The sequence below is a fragment of the Maylandia zebra genome, linkage group LG22 (genome assembly GCF_041146795.1).
Source record: "Maylandia zebra isolate NMK-2024a linkage group LG22, Mzebra_GT3a, whole genome shotgun sequence".
Taxonomy (NCBI): domain Eukaryota; kingdom Metazoa; phylum Chordata; class Actinopteri; order Cichliformes; family Cichlidae; genus Maylandia; species Maylandia zebra.
The window spans coordinates 18,999,492-19,016,444 of record NC_135187.1 but is presented as its reverse complement, the minus strand read 5'-3'; the positions used below and the strand labels follow the sequence as shown (position 1 = coordinate 19,016,444).

Below are 16,953 nucleotides of genomic sequence, written 5' to 3'. Positions count from 1 at the left end.
TTTCTGTACTCTCACTATAAACCTTATCACACCCACACACCCTTATCCTAAACCTACCTATGACGAACCTATGATGCTTTTTAGAAAATCTGTCCACTTTTTCTAGATACAGTTACATGTATATTGGAAAAGGGGTACATACATGAAAATCATCTATGCTTAGTCGATTGAGATTCAGATCACTTTATTAATGCCAAAAAAGGACTATTTGTTTGCATCTTACGGACACAACCTGCTCACACAACCTAGTCCTTAAACACAAACACTGTTGCATGTCAAGGCAGAGATCAACAAAGAATGAGGTCATGGGAAAAGAATTAAAATAAATACATTAAACATAAAATAAATAAACAGGACAAGTATCTAAAAATGAACAATCATAGAAAAAAATAATCTAAATGGACCCTGTCAGTGTTGAGTAATCTAATAGCCGCGGGAGTGAAGGATTTAAAGTATACATTTGATCCACTCTGGGGTACACAGAAATGGTGACCTAGGAGGAACTTCCTGAAATCAGATGAAAAATATGTTAATAATTTTTATTGCCTGCTTCATTATCTGATTTCCCAAAGAGTGAGCACAGATGTCTCTGCTTGGCCCCTGTGACTTTGAAGCAGGTGTTAACAATACTGCTGACAGAGTTCATATCCTTAATAGACAAAACACTAAACCAACAGATAAAGGAAATGTTAAAGGACTTTACCTAAAATAAATAAATAAAAAACACTGCATAAAGGTTCATCACAAGGGTTAATTAATTAACAAAAACCTATAGTACTGTGCAAAAGTATCGATCACCCTATCGTGTCTTTATATTTTGCTTCCAGAGAGCCAGACCTTCCTGTAAATTTATAAGTGGTCTTGAGCAATAATTCTACAGGCTTTCTGGAGGCCTTTCTAACTTATTCTTTGAACGTTGATGGTTTTTTCTCTCATTTTCAGTCCAGCCATAGTGCCTGGCCATTTTTTAAGCCACCTAACACTGACCTATGAATCATTAAAGCTTAAAGAGGCACCTAAACTCACGAGAGTAATCGCTGTTTTGTCTACACTTAATAGATACCTTACATATTATTTTAGGCACAGGCTATCACAAAAACACATGATTGTTTTACATTTCTATAGCTGAATCTGTGAAAAGGGCCAAAGATGACACAATTTGATCGGCATAAGACAGCAGTTTTGCAATAAAAAGTTGATTACCAAAGAGCTAAACTGCTGAAAACACAGCAGATGATGGATGAAAGTCACGTCCTTAAGGGACAGGAAAAAATCCAGTAAAGCCCTGATACAGAACCTGAGAGATGCATCTGGACCTTCACTTGATTTGTTTACTATTACTTTTCCTATTTACAAAGTTTGTTTTTTTCCGTATATATTGTATTTCCATGGACGAATATGGCTCAGCACTGTACTTTTAAAAACAGAACGTTTTGTTTCTACATGCTTTAAGTTTAAATAAATTTTGTTTTGTTTTTGTAAAGTTTGAATAGAGAAAATCGATAAATGTATGAAAGCTTGGGTGGCTTATCTCTCACCTAATACCTAAATAAATAAATAAGAATACGCCGGTCTAAAATAAAGAATGTATGTAAGATACCCGATGTGCTGCCAAAAGCCTGATTATAGTGCAGACATGTTTTAGAAAATCATTTCCGATTTTGTTTATTTGGGGGGTGGGGATGTTAATCACACGTGTGATGTTTTAGAACATCCGTTTCCTCTGGTGATACATGTGATGACCAATGATGACCAGGCAGAGACAGCGTACATACGGGAGCTTGTGAAATTCGTTCTGGAAAGAGGTTTTGACCTCTCATGATCCGGAAGCCGACGCCAAGACCCGAGCTGTTCCATCGGCGGAGTAAAGATGGCTGACCAAGGCGCCGCAGATCCTGGTAATAACAACAATAATAAACCTGAAGCCTCCGAGGGAACTATTATAAAGGTCACAGTGAAAACTCCTAAAGACAAAGAAGAAATCGCCATCGCAGAAGATGCCTCTGTTACTCAGGTTGGTTGGGTTTTGCTGGTGGGGAGCTAGCTGCTGCGCCTCTAACGTCATGCCTCTGCCCACAAGTTCAGCTAGGAAGCTAACGAGCTAGCCCTGTTAGCATTTGTCGTCACTCTAGCCGGCAACCAGGGGCTTTGTGAAATTAAAGGGGCTGTGTTTAGCGGAAATGTTGCCGCTTAGGGTAACAAATGTTCGGTGATATTAACGTTGGTGACATCCAATCGAGGAATATGACCACACAATAGATGAAATTGCGAACCGGTTAGCCTGCTAAGTGTTAGCACTTAGCAAGTTAGCCAGCCAACTTGCTAGCAGAGCCATTAGCTAACTATGTAGCCAAACAAGTGTCAGCTGACGCTTTAGTTATGCCACTACCACAAGTAGGAACCGATATAACCGATAGTTGATGTAACCACGACAGGGGTTTCGGATTTACAACATACTTTAATTTTCTGTTTCAGCCCGACGGCTTTAGCGAAAGCTAAACTTTGCTTTCCCTCTAGAACATTCTCAGTGCTGCCCCTGAGTCATTGGGCTTTCTTGGGAATATACAGTTTCTCAGTGTTACTGTTGGCTTGGCGACGTGGGGCACTGAAAGCATAACGCAGTCTTTTTAATCACAATAAAAGGATAATCTCTTCAGATGTGTTTGTTATGGCTGCGTTGCCACTGAATGGTTGTGGTTTCACTGTTCATACATGCTAGCCGTGTTCTTTAATCTGTTCATGCACACGGGCCTGTGTTTGTTTGGTGTACATAACATTTAGTGCAATGACCAGGTTACATGTATAAGTATTAAATTGTTTAAGTTGCATTGTATAATCATGCGTATTTACTTGTGTAGATTCTGTGCTGCTTTTACACAGAGGTTGCTAGGCCCCTGTGAACGAAACGATAGTAGTCAACAATTCTGGGCCATTATTAAACCATGGTACTGATTCCTTTTTTAAATTCTTCTTTTACAGAAAGCGGTCTTAAAGCTTTTCATGTTTTATCAAACAGAGTAAAGTTGATGAAAAGTAACAGGTAGACATTGACCATTCTGATTTTCTAAAGGGCTGATTGCAGTCAGGAAGGCCGATTATAGGGTGCTAGTGATTTCTTTTTCCTTTGTCCTTAAAATACTCATCAAAAGTGTACTTTATCAATGTAATTTTCACAAAGTGTTGAAAGACTAGTGGTAATCTGATAGATTTAGAGTGCATGGTCCCAGATAATGGGATATTTAGAAATGGCATCTGTAATGCCAGAGGTTTGCATCAAAACAGAACCAGATAATAGCAGCATGTCACGTGAGTAATCATCTCTTCCTTTATATTGTAATTTTCATTTCCAGTTTCTGTCTCCATCTCTTCTCTTTTTGTAAGACATTTTCTGGTTCACTTCTTATGTTTTTACTTTTTTCTTGTCTTTTAGTTTAAAGAAGAGATCTCGAGGCGATTCAAAGCCAAACAGGACCAGCTGGTTCTGATTTTTGCAGGGAAAATCTTAAAAGATGGCGACAGCCTCAGCCAACATGGCATCAAAGATGGCCTGACAGTGCACTTGGTCATAAAAACAGCACACAAGTAAGTCAACAAACATGCTGATTCAACCAAATGCTTCGTGTCTGTCTTCAAAAAGGATTCATTAGATTTACAGTTCAGTCTTTTTTGTGCATTTGGATTCATGTTTCTCTTCAAAGCACAAGGCGTTCACAGCATTACTAAGTTTGTCTTTTTCCCCCCAAAAAAATCATCTCTGTAGGGCGGCAGATGGTGGTAGCACATCAGCCTCTAGCTCAACATCCACCCAAGCAGGCAGTACCTCCACTTCAAATCCAGGCACCAACCCCTCAACCACAACAGGTTCTACTGGCTCAGCCCCACCACCCACACAGACGCCCAACATACTGAGTAAGTGCAACTTTGTGTAATTTTATACAGGCAAACACCTTTCACTGTTTGAGAAATGCGGTGTGTTTAACCAGCACTCTCCAATCTTTCCTCCTTCAGCTGGCTTCGGTGACCTGGGTGGTCTAGCTGGACTGGGCATGGGCTCGGCTAACTTCATGGAGCTGCAGCAGCAGATGCAGAGGCAGCTTATGTCCAATCCAGAGATGCTTTCTCAAATTATGGAGAACCCGCTGGTGCAGAACATGATGTCAAACCCAGACTTGATGAGACAGATGATTATGGCTAATCCTCAGATGCAACAGTTGATGGAACGCAACCCTGAGATCTCCCACATGCTCAACAACCCTGAGCTTATGAGACAGGTAAACAGAACTAAGAAGGGCTGAATGTGTCATTCAGGTAGCACAATATTAGATTCCCACTATATTATCTGCCTTTTTTTAAAGGATTTTACAAGCTCTGTTTAAAATGATACCTTGATTCAGTTGTTTCCTTTCCTGTTCTTATAACACCTCACAGACCATGGAGCTGGCCAGGAACCCAGCCATGATGCAAGAAATGATGCGCAACCAGGACCGGGCTTTGAGCAACTTGGAGAGCATCCCAGGAGGATACAATGCTTTGCGGAGGATGTACACAGACATCCAGGAGCCCATGTTTAGCGCTGCCAGAGAACAGGTATCTGTGAGGAATACTTGCTGACAAATGTTTTGTTTTTGTGCACTGTTGGTGCTTGTTGAACTTCTCACTCATTCTGTAGTATTTGTTGTCTCTTTTTTGTCAGCATTGCATAGCTAGTAGTATTCTGACAGTTGTGTTTCCAAATGTGCCTCCTTGTAGTTTGGTAGCAACCCATTCTCAGCTCTGGGAGGGAGCTCCGAGTCTGGTGCCCAGCCATCACGGACAGAGAACCGAGAGCCCCTACCAAATCCATGGGGGCCACCAACTTCTTCTAACCCTTCTGAAAGTGGAGGGGGCAGCACGGGGAGCAGTAGTACCACCGCAGGCACCACCCCAAGTGTGTCGAACCCTCTGGGCATCAATCCTGGCAGTCTGGGAAATGGTAAGCCAGAGCGAGCCTGAATTCCTTAAATTTAATATTATCTAACTATCAAATTATTTATTTGTAAATAATACTTTGATGTAGTGAATTATGTATACATTACTTTTTTTTGAATTTCTTGTCTATATTTTCTATTGTTTTCTTTTTATTGTAGGCATGTTTAACAGCCCAGGCATGCAGAGTCTACTGCAGCAGATCTCTGAAAACCCTCAGCTGATGCAGAACATGCTGTCTGCTCCCTACATGCGCAGCATGATGCAGTCACTGGCTCAAAACCCAGAGTTGGCCTCCCAGGTAAGCTTAAAGATGGATACACACACACATTTAAACATACATATAATGCACAGCCATGCAGAAAACAATTAGATTAAAATATTTTTCTGTTCAGAATGTGCATCAGACAGGTGCACATGTTTATACATAGACAAGTGGATCATAATGAACAACTCGGTTTAAATGTACTGTCAGTATCAGGTTAGCCACTGGCATTAAGACAATACAGAGATTGTCTTTTAAGCTCATATTTAGACCAGAGCAGCTTCATGATAAAGTGCTGCTGAGTGATACTAAAGACATATTGATTAGGTTACAGCATCAGTTTGAAAGCTGTGGTGAGGTGCTAAAATGAATTTACTTAAATCTTTCTATTATTTTAGTGAGTAAGCAGCATAGCCTGATGTGGAATGATCATTTTGCTTGACTGTATTTCCCTTTTTCTCTACCAGGTTTTGATGAATAACCCCTTGTTTGCTGGAAACCAACAACTGCAGGAACAGTTCAGAGCTCAGCTGCCTATCTTTCTGCAGCAGGTACAGCATATTTGTTTAGTTTAGTACCGCAGTTCTAGATTTGCATGTTTTCTATAAAAGACTGTAACAAAGAATGGAGCTGATTAGATCTGCAGGGTGGCATAATGAGCCTCAGTCTATGTATCTGCCGAGGGTACATGATGAATTATATCATTAAATAATATCTATTTAATACCTGATTTAGAAGTTAAAATACATTAAACACATTGAAATATGAGGAAATTACGTGTTTCATTTTTAATTAGAAGTGAATTTGGCAGTAGTATATCAAATGATCACCCAGAAGGGTGGAAGTGACTGTCGGTTTCATAGTTAACAGACTCCATCTGGGCAACCAAACCACAAGACAACAGCACACAAACGGCTCCCTCACAGGTGCTGCTGCGCTCACTTAGAGCAGTGCTGGCAAATGTCCCAGGTTCTTTAAATAAAACTGAAATCTGAATATTAGAAGAATCTCCTGAATAGTTGTTATTTGTTAGTTGAGTCGCTTTCCCACTTGAGTCAGTTTTTGGATAATTGCATCAATACAGTTTCTACTGTTCTTCTTTCTCACATGTACCACACAACATGTCACAAATTTACAGCAAAGTGTCAGCTTTCAAACTATTGGCAGTACTTCACAGGGTTCACTTGAGGGAACTACTGGACCTAGCATGCAGGAAATATTTGCTAACAGTAAATGTAGCAGAATATTACCTGTGGTGCTGACACAGCAGCACCATTTGACATAGCATGAACTTTGTACTAGGTAGCTGGAAAATGTTTGATGTAATTGCGTCTGACTTTTAGTCTGTGAAGGTTCTCAGTCATCCAGGTCATCGTAGTCAAAGGGGCTTGCAAAGAAAAGCGTCTGGACTTCTTTAAGTTGCTTGAAGACATTTCACCTGTCATCCGAGAAGCTTCTTCAGTTCTAAGGTCAAATGGTGGGGAGTCCCAGATTTAAACCTAGTGGGAGAATATCCCCCCACAGAGGAACAAAAGGACCCCCTGATGATCCTCTAATCGCCTGAGCTACATCTATGTCCACTGTGAGCGACCATCTTTGAACAGAGGCAGTGGTTTACGACACCAACTGTCTGCCATCTATAATCCAGCTTTGAGTTCCCTCCCCAGACGCCTGAACGCCCACTCACATCCTGGGCCATCTGACCTCAGGAATTCGCATGATAAGGTGGGGCCAGGTTTCACAAAGAGCTCACCCGAAACTCTGGCTGATTGGGACCCACACCCAGTTTCACACCTTGGCTCAGGCGATTAGAGGATCATCAGGGGTCCTTTTGTCCCTCTGTGGGGGGTTACTCCCACTGGGTTTAAATCTGGGACTCCCCACCATTTGACCTTAGAACTGAAGAAGCTTCTCGGATGAGAGGTGAAACGTCTTCAAGCAACAAGAAGTCCAGACGCTTTTCTTTGCAAGCTCCTTTGAGCCTGACTTTTAGGTTGTCCAATGCACCTCTGTCAGCTGAACAAACCTGCAGTGCATGTGTGAAAACAGCTGTAACGCTCACACAATTTAGACTGCTAATCCTGTGACAATTTCAATGAACTGTTGGGTTGCAGATGCAGAACCCAGAAGCTCTGTCAGTGATGACCAATCCACGGGCCATGCAAGCTCTGATGCAGATCCAGCAGGGCCTACAGACACTGCAGACAGAAGCACCAGGCCTCATGCCCAGGTATGCTAACACACATTTAAACATCGTTCATTTTTGAGGTGGATATACTCTCTGCTGTTAATTTTTCTTTCATCCTAGTTTGATGCCAGGTGGAATTCCTGGAATACCCACAGGAGGGGCCATGCCCACAGAGAACCCTGCATCCTCACCCAGCAGTGCTGGAACAAACATTGCCCAGCAGCAGCTGATGCATCAGATGCTCCAGATGTTTGCTGGAGGAGGAGGTGGAGGCGGAAGCGCAACGGTACACATGCATAGGAATTACAGTACTGTGTCTTGAGCCACATTTCTTTTTATATTTTGGTGGTAAAATAGGACATAGTTCCAGTGTTTTATTGAAACATGGAAAAGTATAAAAACTGAGTTTTTTTTTTTTCAGTTTTAACAAGGTTTAAAGTCAACATTTGGGTTCACTATCTTTATTCTTCAACATAGTCTGAACTCTCTTAGGCAGCTGTTTTGTCATGTCTTCGGGAATAGATCTCTAGGCTTCTTGAAGGACATTTAAAGCTCTTCTATGGATGTTTGCTGCCTTTTGTTCCATCCTCTGTCAAGATCATCTCACACTGGATTTTGACATACCTCAGCCTTTTCTCACTGTTTGTCCTCCTTATGAAATGGCTTCTTGACAGCCGCCTTCCGTTTAGACCATATATGATGAGACTTCAGTGAGCGATCCACTGAAGGACCAGATGTACCTTGCTGGTCCTGTGTCAGGTCTTTGCTGGAGTTTTTCCTTTGTCTTAAAGGTAAAGTCTGTAAAATATCACTAGATGTCAGTAGATTGCAAATTGCAGTTAACTGAATTCAATTTTTCTTACCCCTCTTAATTCAAGTGTGTAATCATAGGTACAGTGAGCACTGGGGTACACACTACACTTTAAAATATTTGAATAATGTCAACACTTTCTGATGAGTCGCTGAAGCGTACTTCTGGCAAATGACAGCAATAGTGTGATGAGTTGAGGATATCCTGAACTTTTTTGTCATCAAGTGCTGCTTTGTTTCACTGGTCTCTAGCTCTCTAGTCACATACATAAACATAACTAGGTGGAACACTTGAGTTAGGTTGTTATCTTTGGGTGGATGATTTATCAGCCTGTGTTAAGTGGTCAAATAACATTCCTGTGAAAATGGTCAGGTAAAAGGACTGGACTGAAATGAGTGGAAAATCAGCCAAAGAAAAACATTGAAAGGCCTTCAAAAAGCCTTCTTGAGGACGCTTTTTAAAAGGACAGAAAAGTGGCTAAGCAAAATATAAAGAAATGGTGGCTCAAGACTTTTGCACAATACTGTACAATTTGTGAACATGTGTGCTCTCAGATGAAATGACTGCTTTACAGAAAAAAAGGGGGGGGAATGGACATGGTCACAGTATGGTACTAGTATAATTTGTCTCGCATCTCATTTTGTCGTTGTAGACCCAGACCCCAGAGGTTCGGTTCCAGTCCCAGCTGGACCAGCTTAATGCTATGGGCTTCATCAACCGCGAGGCCAACCTGCAGGCGCTCATAGCTACTGGAGGAGACATCAATGCTGCAATCGAGAGACTTCTGGGCTCACAGCCCTCGTAAAGACATACAGTACCTAGTGATACACAGACATGCGCATACATACCTAACTCACAAAAACACCCAGCATCTACAGAGAACCAAAATAAATTTCAGTGTATTGTCCCCAACTTAACGGAACGAACGTGGGCAGGATCTATAAGACCTTCACTCTACATCTGTTCTCAGATCATGCCCCATTTCCCATACTTTCACTCTTTGCCACCATCCAACCAGATCTCTGTCAAGAGTGCTGCCGTAGAGTTGGACTGAACCACTCTTACCGTAAAGGGTATTCTGGTGCAGAGAATAAGAGTGAAAATCTCTCCTGGAAAGGGATTCCCTACCATTTTCACTATATATTGTTTTCTTCATGTAAAACTGGAGTAGAGTGCTACAGGTTAACATTTTCATGATACAAATTGAACCCACGTGATGTGATTGGCATCTGGCTCTTTTTCCTACATGGCTACTGTGAGGTTTGCTGGTATTTAACTAGCAAATTGATAAATGAAGATTTTCTGATTACAGGTGGCAAACCTGAGTGTTAGCAGGAAGGTAGCTTGTCCACGCAGATGATCCACCTTATTTCCTCCTTTCCTTGTTCTAAAGATTCTACTTAAATGGCTGTCGTTCCCCAACAGCTTTCACTATTTATTGCAAGCTCTTAATAACATGACATAATACGTCATTCAAGATAAAAGTGCCCACTCACAGGTGCAGTGGCTTTTCCCCACTGAGGCACCATTGCTGTGCCTGCTGTCTTCCACTGCCCTATCATCAGTGAATTGCCTCACTCAGTGGGTTATTGAGGACCCTGCCCCAACTAAGAAAATTTCACGCACCATCCAGAACTTTAGCCATAATCAGATATCACATCGCAGCGTCTCTGAAGCAGAGGGCGCAGTTAGAATGAATAAGAATGAAACAAGTTTTCCTTTCGTTTTAATCTTATTCTTCATTTTAATTTCTCTTTCAAGGTGCAGTTAGTACCTAGAGGTGATTTGTCTCATCAAAATAAAATGGAAATCAAATGATTAACGAAAAATGAACGATGGAATGGCTTTACAAACAACTCTGGTACAGTGGCATCATAAATTTCTCAAATCAAGCCTAGGTTGTTTTATTTTATTTTTTTCCTTTTGAAATTCTCAGCAATGTAGTTGTGGTAACCTTGGCAACTGCTGCTATAGCTTTGCTTTGTCTGTTGACCTCAGCTGGAAAAAAAGAAAATCCATCTCCGAATTGAACATGTTGGAACTAACTTTTAACAGTACTGTACTAAAAAAATAAAACATGATTTAAAAACAGCCCACACATGTGTCAGTTGATTATGAAAGTTAATTTGTATGAAGTCATTGAACTTTGTTTCTGTTTTTTTGTTAAATGTGAAATGTTGAAATCTGTAAGATTAAATCTACTTTTGGAGGGTTTTTTTATTTTTTATTTTTTTTTTGTTTTTAAACACAGTTGGCCATCCTTTAAGGTTTTAGTTTGGTACCACTAATTGGATGATATTTTAAATATTTTAATTTTAAATACCTTGGAAGCTTGCAGAAAAGTACACAGATTACTATTAATGATGCTTAAAAGTTCCAGGAAGTGTTTTCATCTCTGATATTAATTTAGTCAGTTAAAATCAATATTTTCACTATTTGTAAGGAAATGTCTTGTCAAAAATGAACTTACTGTATATTATTTTTATCTTTTCTATTGATTCAAATATTGTATTTCTTACAAAAATAACGTGGTAATTCAGATTTTATACAGTCACAAATAGTCTGTAAGACAAACATGTCACTATAACAATAACACGCTATCTTCTTATAGAGTGCTGAGTTATGAATTACTGTGTGAGCCTGAACTGTGTTTCCTGGTTTGTATTCATATAGGATCGATTGTAGCTGTGTTCTGCTAATCACGATAATTAAAATATACTTTAAAAAAACGTAAAGGAACATTTTGAACACATCAGATCTATGAAGAAAAAAAAGGAAATGCTTGATATCTACATTGATATAGACTGGGTAATTGGTTAGGAATGAAAGGATGCCAGATATTTTAAAGGAAATAGTAATTATTAGCCTACAGGTGGCTAAATTTAAAGACACAAGTGAAAAAAAGATGTGGCAGACTAGTCAATTTGACCAAAGCTTCAGTTTATCAGGTATGCATACTGCAAATGCAATGTCAGGGTAGGCTCCTAATGAGACTGGATGGTCTCCTCTCGGATCTAGATCTGGGCATCCATGATCTGGAGAATGAGGTGCAACCTGATGGTGTCAGACGGACTGAAATAATAATAATAATGATGATAATAATGTCCAAGAGGTGTTTTATTGGATTTGGGTCAAGAAAATGTGGGTGGGGTCACTGATACCAGTTCATACATCCCAGAGGCGATCGTGGCTCAAGAGTTGGGAGTTCGCCTTGTAATTGGAAGGTTGCCGGTTCGAGCCCCGGCTCGGTCGTTGTGTCCTTGGGCAAGACTTCACCTACCGCCTACTGGTGTTGGCCAGAAGGGCCGATGGCGCGATATGGCAGCCTCGCTTCTGTCAGTCTGCCCCAGGGCAGCTGTGGCTACAACTGTAGCTGCCTCCATCAGTGTGTGAATGGGTGGATGACTGGGTGTGTAAAGCGCTTTGGGGTCCCTAGGCGGGACTAGTAAAAAGTGCTATACAAATACAGGCCATTTCCCATTTCCTGTGTACTCTCGCCACATGAGGCCAAGTATTGTGCACCAGGAGAAATCCAGGACCCACTGCATCAGTGTAGGGTCAGATGGCAGGTCCAAGGACTTTCTCCTGATACCTAATGGCAGTCAGCCTTTGTCCCTCCATGAATATGCCTCCCTAGAACATCACTGACCCACCACCAAACTGGTCGTGCTAAACATTGTTACAGGAAACAAAGTTTGTCACAGCTTCTCCAGCTGGTCTGTCAGGGTGAACCTGCTCTGATCGGTGATAAGCACAATTCACGAGTGGTATACTTGGCAATTCTGGTTTTCTACACTAAATGCCAGCTGGGCTCCGGCTCCGCAGTCCATAGAGAACCCTCAGTCACCCTCATGAAGTCTGTTTCTGATCGTTCGGTCAGAGATATTTACACTGTCAAATGCAAAACTAGATGAGGGACAACTGTCACTGTTGCCTCTCTAGTGCATCTGTTGTTAATCTCATCAACACTAAAGCAGCTGAAACTGAATAACAATCCCCGCTGCTACTTAACTGATCAGTTAAATATCCCAGAAGTTTAACTGACTTATTGCTATATGCTTATTAAATTCTGTTTAAGCAGTGTGTTACATAATAGTTAGTACACTATAAAGCACTCTTAACTCCAAGTTTAATGATCAGAAAGGTGGGGAATGATGACGTGTGTTTGCACACAGAAACCACCTTTTAAGTGAGGTCACACCACAAATGATCAGAATCAGTGCGTGAATAGAGCAGCAGAGGGTGGAGACGCTTCATGACTACCTGCCAGTGGTTCTACCTGTTCCACCTGCTCTCCTCCCTCCAGCCCTCCTTTGGGTGTCAGCTGATGAGAGCTCAGGACTGCCTGCCCTCAATCTGAAGCTACCCACTATGCGTAGATAAAGAAGCAAGCGGCTCAACCAGTTCCCTTTTTTCTTTCCATTCTTTTCTTCACCTTTGCTCTCTCTCCACATCGGAGAGAGAGACTCAGGACTGAGGCTGGATTTTTTTTCTTTCTTTCTGTTTTTCTTTCTTTTTTAAACTCTACTTTGGGAGCTAATATTTAAAGTGCCTTCAGGATATTTACTTAGCAAAGCAGGAACCGTTCGCCTCTGAGTGCAGCATGGGGTCTGATGATTCGTACAATTTTGTCTTTAAAGGTGAGTCATGTTTGCTTAAGCTGTGATTGTGTAGGAAGACATGAATGTCTTTTTCTCTGTGTATTATTGCGTATTTGTAGACAATGAAGCTGGCAGGTACAACTCCGGCTGTAGCTGCCTGCTGCTATTTCCAAGGAAGTGAATAGAGCAGGGAAAGTAGGAAGTGATCGCTCTGTATCCATTCGGCTGTAAACCATTTAACCTTTGACCTATTGTAGAAACATATAATCTACACGTTATAATCTTACAAAGAGCCTCATGATAATGTGCATGTTCCTTATTAAAATAAACTTCCATCCATTCCAAAGTGAAATCAGCCCCAGGGGAGATGTGCCACGTCTGTGTGGTGTCATAGTGTCTAGTATCTTTTGAGGGTGACAGAAAGTCTGGATATAAAAGAATATGTTTCAGCAAGTTACCATGAGATAGGTTTATCCTTGATTTGTTCTAATACTCAGTGTTATTGGTATCTAGTTTTTTAATCAAATAAAGGATTAAGAGCCATTTCAATACCTGTTGTGTGTGTTTGTTTAGTGGTTTTGATCGGAGAGTCTGGCGTAGGAAAGAGCAACCTTCTGTCTCGCTTCACCAAGAATGAGTTCGCCCATGACAGCCGTACCACCATCGGTGTCGAGTTCAGCACACGGACCGTGCAGATTGATAACCTCACCATCAAAGCTCAAATCTGGGACACGGCTGGCCTGGAGCGCTACAGAGCTATCACCTCAGCGTGGGTACACACACATAAGCACACACACCATTTACGAATGAGTAACAGACACAATTGAGGTGGGAATTATGAGATTATCAGTGTTGGCTCACACATGTTTGCCAGTTTAAGTAACACTGATTGCACTGTGTTTAATTAACGGTCACACCTCTTTCATGCACAACACCTACTTAAAGGAATTGTTTCCTGTTTGAATGTAACACCCAGCCCATGTGTGTTCCTCCTCAGGTATTACAGGGGAGCAGTTGGAGCGCTGCTGGTCTATGACATTAGCAAGCACTTGACCTATGAGAGCGCAGAGAGATGGCTGAAGGAGCTGTACGACCACGCAGACCCTCATATTGTGGTCATGCTGGTGGGAAACAAAAGCGATCTGGACACTCTCAGGACTGTACCCACAGATGAGGCCAGAGACTTTGCAGGTAAGTTAAGTAGTGTTGTATAGTTATTTCTTTAATGTTGTTTTGGAATATTTCTAATATATGAGACTGATTTTATTTCTATGTTTTGCAAAAATTCTCATAAATGGTGTTTTCACTGCTAAATACATTTTGCTCTGTATTAATGTTTTTTTGTTTTTCAAACCCCGGTGCGATTCAGAAAAGAAAGGTCTGATGTTCATGGAGACATCAGCGTTGGGCTCCACCAATGTTGAAGCAGCTTTCAGTGAAGTTCTCACAGGTAAAGGTGCCCAGAAAGAGCATTCACACCCTCACTTGGACTTGTGTCTGTGTTGATTGCCAATCTTCTTCGTCTCCGTTTTCTCCAGCGATCCATAAGAAGGTGGCCAGCAGAGAGGTGACCCGTGGCTCCATCAGTGCTGTGACCCTCTCCAGCCCCCTTGGGCCAAGCAGCGAGGCACAGGAGGAGCGCAAAGGCTGCTGCAGGAGCTAATAACAGACTGCGGCACCTCCCCAGAAAGATCTGCTGTGTACATACTGAAGCATCACCATGCTTGACTGTCATTCAAGCGAGGCTTCTGCTTGACACTGAGCTCTCAGTGTTCAGGCGTCTTTCAGTATACCATCTGTACAGTATCTAATTTACTGAATAAGTGTTGCAAATGGTAATTCACTTTCATGTTTTATACATATTTCTTTTGATGGCTGACGGGCAATTTCTGCATTAGATGACATTTTTTCCTTTATGTTTCTAGAAATACTTTGTAATTTTTTATTGCTTTTATAAAGGAATCCAGAGGGAACGTCTTGGAATAAGTTATTTATGCTTCTTCTATTTGCTTGTACTTGCAACAAAAAGTCATGAAACATCTCCATGAGACTCGAGCTATGTGGAAATAGGAGATAAAAGGAGGTGAAATAAATAAAGTTATAGTGTTAACACACTAGCTGAATAAGACTGGTCCAGTTTGAATCAATTCATATGCTGTTAGATAAGTTAATCTTTAAAAAATTGTATTGGTGGAGTTAAATGAGGGATCAGTGAGACCGATGGTATTCCTACATCATCATAGTTAATGCTATTTTAGGACCAATCACATGTGTTGTTAGATATATGACTTTTGGGGGGTGGGACTGAAGTGGGGTAAGTTTGTCTTCACTGCTTTCTGACAAACACTGAAGTAGAAGTAAGGTAATAAAAAGAGCATCAAAATCAATGTAAGGAGCAGGTTGTCCTACTTGAAACCAAAAGTCACTGTTGATTTGTTCAATAAACTGGTGTGAGATGATTAGAGTTTTGTGACATGGTGCATTATCCTGCTGGAGGAAGGCGTCAGACGATGGGTAAGCTGTGGTCATGAAGGGGTGGGCATGGTCAGGAACAGTACTCCTGCAGGCTGTGGTGTTTAAACAATGCTCAGTTGGTGATAAGGGTCTCAAAGTGTGCCAAGAGAATATCCCCCACACCAGAGTTATTAAAGTTTTGTGTTTTCTAAGTAGTTTTATTTAATTTTTTGTTGTTTATTTTAGTTTCAGCTAGGTTACAGAGTGTACTTTCTTGTTTCAGTTTAGATTTTATTGTTGGAAAAGATTTAGTTTTAGTTTAGTTTTCATTAGTTTCAGTGTTAGTTTTAGTCTTTTATGGTTATTATTGTCTGAGGCAAGATATTGGTATTCCAATAACAACACAATGCTTTGAAAGCAGATGACTAACAGTCTTGTAAACATCTCACAAGTCTCAATAAACACATTTATCATGTGTCATCAGGCAGGTTAATAATACATTTTTGCTTAATTAACAGGTACCAAAGGTAAGAACATTTCCTTTCTCTATATATGTGTTATTTTAGTTAGTTAGTTTTCCCAGGTCACAAAATGTTTCAGTTTTTAGCCTATTTTAAATTAACTTTAATAACCTTGCACCACAACATTGCAGGATGGAGCCATGCAAATTTTGATCCTACCATCTGACTGACGCAGCAGAAATCAAGACTTGTCAGATCAGGCAAGGTTTTTCAATTTTCTGTTGTCTAATTTTTGTCTGTGTGAGTTTTAGGCTCAGTTTCCTGTTCTTAGTTGACAGAAGTGGCACCAAGTGTGGTCTTCTGCTGCTGTAGCCCATCTGCTTCAATGTTTTATGCATTTCTGCTTGGTTGTAATGAGTGGTTATTTGAGTTACTATTACATCCTATCAGCTTGAAGCAGTCTGGCCATTCTTCTCTGCCATCAACAAGACATTTGCACCCAGAGACCTGCTGCTCACTGGATATTTTCTCGCTGTAATTCCATTTTCTGTGAATCCTAGAAATGGTTGTGTAGGAAAATCCAGTAGATCAGCATTTTCAGAAATAGACCAGTATGAATTATGTCCATTGATTTTCTAATCATTTCAGGGTGCTCTAGATTATATTAGTTGTCACGAAGCAAGAGGCAGGGTACACCTTGGACAATCTGTCAGCCTGTCCCAGGGTAATGCAGAGATATAGATAAAATAATTCACTCTCACGTTCTATGGTTAATTTAGGACCCCCGGTTAACCTAAACTCATGGATGTCTTTGGACTGCAGGAGGAACCTGGAGTGCTTGGCGAGATTAATATAATATACAAAACTCCAGGTTTGAGGTATAGGTCAAGTAGTAGTTTTTCCCCAAGTGGCAGAGAGATGGTGTCACACCAGCACGATTGGTTTTCAGATCTTGCCCAATGATAGTCCTGAGATGGTCTTTGAAGGTGCTATGTCTCCTCTCAACCTGTAGATGGCACTGCCGATGTTACAAGTTGAAACCACAGCCCGAGGGTACTATAGTGAAATACATTTGTTCCCCCTCTCATTCATTTAGTAACGCCTACATGTCTCATACTCCTGTCTCATCTCTTACTATGCATCACATTTACGTTCATTATATTAAGTTAGCAACCTTTGCTGCCTATGATGTGGGGTATTAATTTACA

The 16,953-nt window shown here is 40.9% G+C and overlaps 2 protein-coding genes across 2 annotated transcripts; both read left to right on the top strand.

Moving 5' to 3' along the window:
- The first annotated feature begins 1,771 nt into the window (after positions 1-1,771).
- On the top strand, positions 1,772-10,320 carry ubqln4 (ubiquilin 4). The gene is made up of 11 exons (XM_004548070.5): positions 1,772-2,014; positions 3,431-3,582; positions 3,761-3,909; positions 4,009-4,271; positions 4,429-4,587; positions 4,750-4,972; positions 5,127-5,266; positions 5,698-5,781; positions 7,345-7,460; positions 7,539-7,704; positions 8,882-10,320. Exons 1-11 carry the CDS (start codon positions 1,871-1,873, stop codon positions 9,032-9,034), a joined length of 1,749 nt encoding a protein of 582 aa, XP_004548127.1. The 5' UTR covers positions 1,772-1,870; the 3' UTR covers positions 9,035-10,320.
- Positions 10,321-12,580: 2,260 nt separating this feature from the next.
- LOC101475825 (ras-related protein Rab-25) lies at positions 12,581-15,289 on the top strand. Its single transcript, XM_004548071.2, has 5 exons — positions 12,581-12,869; positions 13,404-13,599; positions 13,828-14,021; positions 14,200-14,280; positions 14,369-15,289. The coding sequence occupies exons 1-5, from the start codon at positions 12,833-12,835 to the stop codon at positions 14,491-14,493; spliced, it is 633 nt and encodes a 210-aa protein (XP_004548128.1). The 5' UTR covers positions 12,581-12,832; the 3' UTR covers positions 14,494-15,289.
- The last annotated feature ends 1,664 nt before the right edge of the window (positions 15,290-16,953 follow it).

Coding starts and splice junctions, on each gene's coding strand:
- ubqln4 (XM_004548070.5), top strand. CDS start 1,871: ATGGCTGACCAAGGCGCCGCAGATCCTGGTAATAACAACAATAATAAA. Junction 3,583..3,760: donor GTCATAAAAACAGCACACAA/GTAAGTCAACAA, acceptor TCATCTCTGTAG/GGCGGCAGATGGTGGTAGCA. Junction 7,461..7,538: donor GCACCAGGCCTCATGCCCAG/GTATGCTAACAC, acceptor CTTTCATCCTAG/TTTGATGCCAGGTGGAATTC.
- LOC101475825 (XM_004548071.2), top strand. CDS start 12,833: ATGGGGTCTGATGATTCGTACAATTTTGTCTTTAAAG. Junction 13,600..13,827: donor TACAGAGCTATCACCTCAGC/GTGGGTACACAC, acceptor GTTCCTCCTCAG/GTATTACAGGGGAGCAGTTG. Junction 14,281..14,368: donor TTTCAGTGAAGTTCTCACAG/GTAAAGGTGCCC, acceptor CGTTTTCTCCAG/CGATCCATAAGAAGGTGGCC.